The sequence below is a fragment of the Austrofundulus limnaeus genome, unplaced genomic scaffold, assembly GCF_001266775.1.
Source record: "Austrofundulus limnaeus strain Quisiro unplaced genomic scaffold, Austrofundulus_limnaeus-1.0 Scaffold12, whole genome shotgun sequence".
In the NCBI taxonomy this organism is placed as follows: Eukaryota; Metazoa; Chordata; class Actinopteri; order Cyprinodontiformes; family Rivulidae; genus Austrofundulus; species Austrofundulus limnaeus.
In genome coordinates this window covers 2,168,480-2,174,038 of record NW_013952414.1, presented here as the reverse complement: position 1 = coordinate 2,174,038, position 5,559 = coordinate 2,168,480, and the positions used below count along the sequence as shown (strand labels likewise).

General features: G+C 39.9%; 1 protein-coding gene across 1 annotated transcript in view; it reads right to left on the bottom strand.

Annotated features, from left to right (window-relative positions):
* Positions 1–1,187: 1,187 nt before the first annotated feature.
* Positions 1,188–5,559, bottom strand: part of wasf3b (WASP family member 3b) — a gene marked incomplete at its 3' end in the record, with an annotated part of 10,968 nt that continues 6,596 nt past the window's right edge. Inside the window, 6 exon segments of the mRNA XM_014002240.1 lie at positions 1,188–1,504; positions 1,866–2,138; positions 2,227–2,408; positions 2,642–2,759; positions 3,330–3,483; positions 3,587–3,721. Of these exon segments, the coding sequence (XP_013857694.1) occupies positions 1,188–1,504; positions 1,866–2,138; positions 2,227–2,408; positions 2,642–2,759; positions 3,330–3,483; positions 3,587–3,721 (1,179 nt within the window).

Below are 5,559 nucleotides of genomic sequence, written 5' to 3'. Positions count from 1 at the left end.
GGATGTAGCTCGCTCACACCAAGGACCTATCCACGTCATCATTTACCCAGAATGCTTTGCTTGTAAATAAAACGGGCCCGTCCGTGTAATGTATTTTTTAACTTTTAGTTTAAAAATGATAAAAACTGAACATTCTACAGTATTTTTAGTCTTTACAGTTAAAATAAATGTTTATCAAATAAAGTCTAATGTTACAACTAATCATGGATCCGTTTAAACAGAGACAGAATAACTGATCGCTTGTTTTTTTAAAATATCTAAATACCATATTTTCTATGCCTGAAAATGCTAAGCCAACTGAAATCTGTCAGTCAGCTACAAYTAGCAAGAAAATGTGAAACACCAACCAGGTGACCAGTTAGTCTTCTGGTTGTATTTTTAAACTGGCAGTGTTTTATCTACTCTTTAATTACTGCTTATTTTTTTTGCAAAATTGTATCCTAGGCTGTGCACTCATCTCAGCTGTTACTGTTTACCAACTAGTCCCGTCCCAGTGAGATATTACCTTAAAAGACAGGYTGAACCCTACTGTGTACCTGCTCTCTGCACTGGGGGTGCTTTTTTAGGGAGGCTTTTTCAGGACAACTCCWCTTTAAATTGGGAATGGTGTGATGCATTTGGTGGTGGATTATATTTGATCGTTTAACATTATTTATTTATAAGGTTTTAATGGAAGCAGSTACTAAAGCACTGAGTTTAGAACAGATTTTTCTAAGGGATCAATTGTTTTATATTGTATTGTACTGCATCATATTGTACCTTACCTCAAAAAAAGATGATCAGAATATTATTCTAATCTTTAAAAAAACATTCTATTTATCAAACAAAATAATTAAGATTCTAATTTATAACAAATAAAGCTTTGTATAAATCAGCAAAMCTGAGCACAGTTAAAAACGTGCTGATTCAAGTCAAGCCCGTCACCTAAGTCATTAAATCACAGCTCAGGCAAACACTGCTGTTGTTTAATGAAACTGATTTTGTGGCATAAGACACATAAATTTATCAGCTTTTGAATAACCTTAATAAATTGACCTCTATATGTGATGATCAGTGCAGCTGAAGATGTTTGTAGCCTCTAACTTACAATAAATACCAGTAATGTTCTGACATGTAAAGAGTTTTAGATCAGCCATTTTATTAAAAAATGGTCTTGAATAGAAACATAACTATGAAAGCGTACGTACCCATACGTATAGCAGCCAGCAGGTCACTGCGAGCGTCGCTGATCACCGTGTTCTCAGCCGGTGCAGCGGGCAGCATCTTGTGCGTGGTGAAGTGGGAGGCACCAGCTGGAGCGGGCAGAGGTGGAGGGCCAGGCGGAGGAGGAGCTGCCTGGCCTCCAGACACAGGTGCTGGAGGTGGGGCGTATCCGCTGGCGCCGGCGACCATTGTCCCGGGAGGCAGCGGACCTCCGGGTGGTGAAGCAAAGGCCGTCTGAGCAGAAGGTATGAGGGGCGCAGGAGGAGGGGGAGGTGGGGCGGTGTTGGCATAGCCGTCCATACTGTAAGAAAGACAGGACAGGAAATTAGAGGAGGTGAAACCAGAGCAGTCGGTGCAGATAATTACACTAGGTGGCAGTATTAATCCAAAGTTCATTCAGTGCCCGTGTTGAGTGGTTTATTGTCTTCAATATCACATATTATTTGTATTTATTAAAGAGTATTAAGTAACAAATCTTTTAAATATCTCTCAACAGACTGCAACAGTAAAGTCACGTATATTTCTTTTATTTTTTTAAAATAACAAACCAGAGCAACGTCCTCATTACCGCAGACAAAGCCACGGTTCTCATGTTTTCTTGCTTATTGTCATGAAAAAATATACATAAAACAATGGAGTCAGCACATGACGCCTGTATTTACCTGTAGTCCACAGGTGGGAGAGACATGGAGCCACCGTTCATGGCCTCAGCCGGAGGAGGAGGCAGGGGGACCTGGTGGTGGTGAGCGCGGCCCAGCGTGCCCCCCTGATAGGCCATCATAGTCCTGCCTCTGTCGTGTTCGGCTCCTCCACGAGGGGCGTGTCCAGCCGCCATCTGCGCGGCCAGCGCGCTGGGCGGCGGGCCGGAGTACGTGTGGGCGTGGCCCGCGTGGTTCATACTGTTGGGGTAGTGATGCTGATCTGCGCCGTGACCCCTGATAAGAACATTATTGTTTATATTTGAGGAAAAGWAGCTGTTTGTTGGGTTTATGATTAGCAAAAACCCAGCGTGTTTCTAGCTACCTGTTCTCTGGCGACATCGATCCCTCAGAGGAAGCTGCTCGGTCTCGGTGTATGGTGTGTCGATGGTCTGGCCTCAGCTCTTTATCCAGAGCCATCATGTTCCACTCCTGACGACGGTTCCTCGCCTTGCGGACCTTCTTGACCTCTCTTTGCAAAGTTCCATCCACACARCGCCTCTGCTCCTACAGTCAACAGAAGCATCATCAGGTCCAGCTACATTCCAATAACAAATACATCACAGCTGTGGTAGTTCTTTGTTTACGCTCTTCCACTGATGCATTCCACAGAGTTCACGCTATATTTTGTGTGCCAAACTCAGAGGAAATTGTGTCTGACAAGCAAATAAAACCGTTATCAGATGCAATAAAATCAAATCACAGGGAACTCTGTGATTTACTCTCAGACRGTTTATTACCTTCTGCTTCCTCTTCTCTTTCCTCTTGTCCTCGGTRTCCTGAAGCATCTTTTCTTTCCACAAGTCGAAGAAGTAGGAGGGGTCCGTGTAAAATTTAAGAGCTTCCTTCTGATCATCCCTTCAGAAATAAAAAAAACAACAACACATTGACCTGAAAATCTCTCTTCTTAATTCATCTAAAGCAGTGATTCCCAACCAGGGGTACGTGACATATTACAGGGGGTACGTGAAAAAATTTCCCAGTTGCGTAAAAAAATAAATAAAAATAGGGATGTGTCCCTATGATTTCCGAAAATGCAGACTGAATCACAGAATTGACAAAACAAAATGGAATCCAGTACAAAACACGGAATCTCACGAAATTTGCTTATTTGTGCGAGTTTCTGATGTATTTCGGACGCTGCTCTTCCTGTACCTGCAATTACTTGGTTTATTTATTTAATTACTTATTCACTTTCAAGGCAACGTATTTATCTTTATGTTTAATTTGAGTTGAAAAGGATAAAATGCCTGAGAATTAAATGTTCTAGTTAAGGGGTTTAAATAAATAGTTGTCATTTAATAATCAGTTGTTGTTCATTATAGTTTTGGAGAATCATCCTTACGTTTGACTGAAGGGGTACGACATAATGACTCRGGGGGTACACAAGTCTAAAAAGGTTGGGAACCACTGAACTAAAGCACCAACCTGTAAGGAGTGAGGATGGTGAGAGGAGGAGGTTTGTCGCTCAGGTTGTACATCTCTCTGACTGGGTTGGGCACGCTGCTCTTGGACACCACCTGCTGGTCCTGAGTGGTGGAGCTCTTAAACGCCTTCCTCATGTTGATATCTTGCAGAGAGACTGAAAACACACACACAMAAAAAACTAGTAAAACACTGTCTTGCTAAAAGGAAAAAAAAGTGATGTTTCATGGTTCACGGCTTGCTTCAGTTCTTGGACCCACCTTCCTCCACAGTGGAGTCCAGCTGCGTGACTTTGACAGCGAGCCGGTCGATGCGGTCCTGCAGAGAGTTGGCACGAAGGTAGAARTTGTTGGCCTCGTTGAACAGCTCGCCAAATATGTCCTCTGCGTGTTTACCTGGGAAGGAAAGAAAAACAATAATCTAGAAACAGAAGAGAACAAACRAGACTTTTAATCTTTTAAAAGCCGAGCAGATCCCTGCAGAGACTGAAGTGAAATCAATGCAGTGATTATGTGACACGAGGGCGAAATTAGAATCTAAGGATCTTTGCTGGAAACAGTAATTCATATGGTTCAATATAGCAACTTTCCTCCTGAATAATTGAACATTAGCTAAATATAAATCACCCAAATCGAACTAGGTGTACTTTTGTTGCGACCAAGTGACCAAAAGCAACCGCATTAATTTCAAGGTATATTTAATTTAGAAGTTTTTAAAAGTAATGAAGATATTAATGAGTTCAGGATTTGCAGTATGAAACCAAAAAAGTATCAAAAGTTTTAATCCAGGCAAATAAAACACCAAAACGATTACAATACTCTCCATCAAAAAAAAAAAAAAAAAAAAACCTTGTTGAGTGATCATCAAAATTAAAAAATGTGGAACAAATTTACATCTTTCTTTCAAGATAAAACAATCATGTTGCTGTAATTTAGTTTATCTGGGTTTAATCAACATAACCTCTAAAAGCATGATTCAAATTTTTTTACCAGGTTGTGTCTGAATCTTATTTATTTGGGACAAATTTTAACATTTTTTGTAAATATTTCTCTACTGCTGAATTTGTTTGAATCTACATTAAAGGAGATTTAGTAAAGAAAAAAGTTCCTTCATGTGTCTTTTCTTTTATTCTATAAGTTACTGTTTTAAGTGTTAGATTTATACACRGATAATAAAATAAATCTTTAACTATGCAAACATATTTATTACAGTTTGCTTTTGAACATTGTAAGTTGGTTAGAAACTCAAATTTGAATATTTGTGAATTCCACTCTCCTCAAACATACTAAACCTTTTTATATGTACACATAAAACTCTGTGATGATGGAAACTAAAKCATAATTCATGCAAATCTGTAGAACCTGACATATTTTAAGGTGGAAATGTTGCGTGCTAAAAAAAATAAAACCTCTTTAAAGTTTTCCCCAAACCAGAAACTTCAGTGCAAAGAGCTGCTCTTTTTAGCATCTGTTTCCTGTTTTTGGCAGTTTTGGAAATAATTCATGTAGGCAAAGGAAATCACGTTCCTGCTCTGGAAAAARAAGGAAATAGCTTACAAGTGTTAAATAACTACAGTATTTCAGCCGTGAGGTCATGTGCACAACAGTTTGAGTCGGATCTGTGGGACATCGATAAGATAAAACAACAGAAATCAAACAGAGTGGTTTCGGCACGGTTCTAACAACTGTAGTAGTGTAGAACAGAGCATCCTTTATCATATACAGAACGGCAAACACAGGGTTATTTCTGTTCCCCCTGCTGACAGGATGGGCTGCAGGAAAAACATTTAGAGGAAGGAAGAATCACAGCTCGGCATGCCGAGTCCCTCAGCTTTGGCCTCTCTCTCTCTTGTGGTCCACTCACACACATGTCCACATAAACACGCACAGCATACATGGTGYGTAGGTTTCCTGTCAGGCCTGTGGAAGTGCTTATATTTAACCCACACAGCTGTTGTTGAACTCCGACTGCAGGAACTCGACACAATAAGATCCAGGCAGAATTGATAAGGCTGAGCCAAAAAAGCACAAAAGGACTGGTTTTAATTTATGCACTGCAAAAAATGTCCACCTAACCACGTTTTAAAATCTTATATCCAGCCAAAAAGTCTTGTTGATCTTGTTTTGAGACTGATTTACTAAACAAGAACTGATAGAATAATAATCTTGTTTTCAGAATGTGTGAGATCATTTGTCTTGCTAGCTGAAAATTTGACTCAAATTAAGTCAAAAAT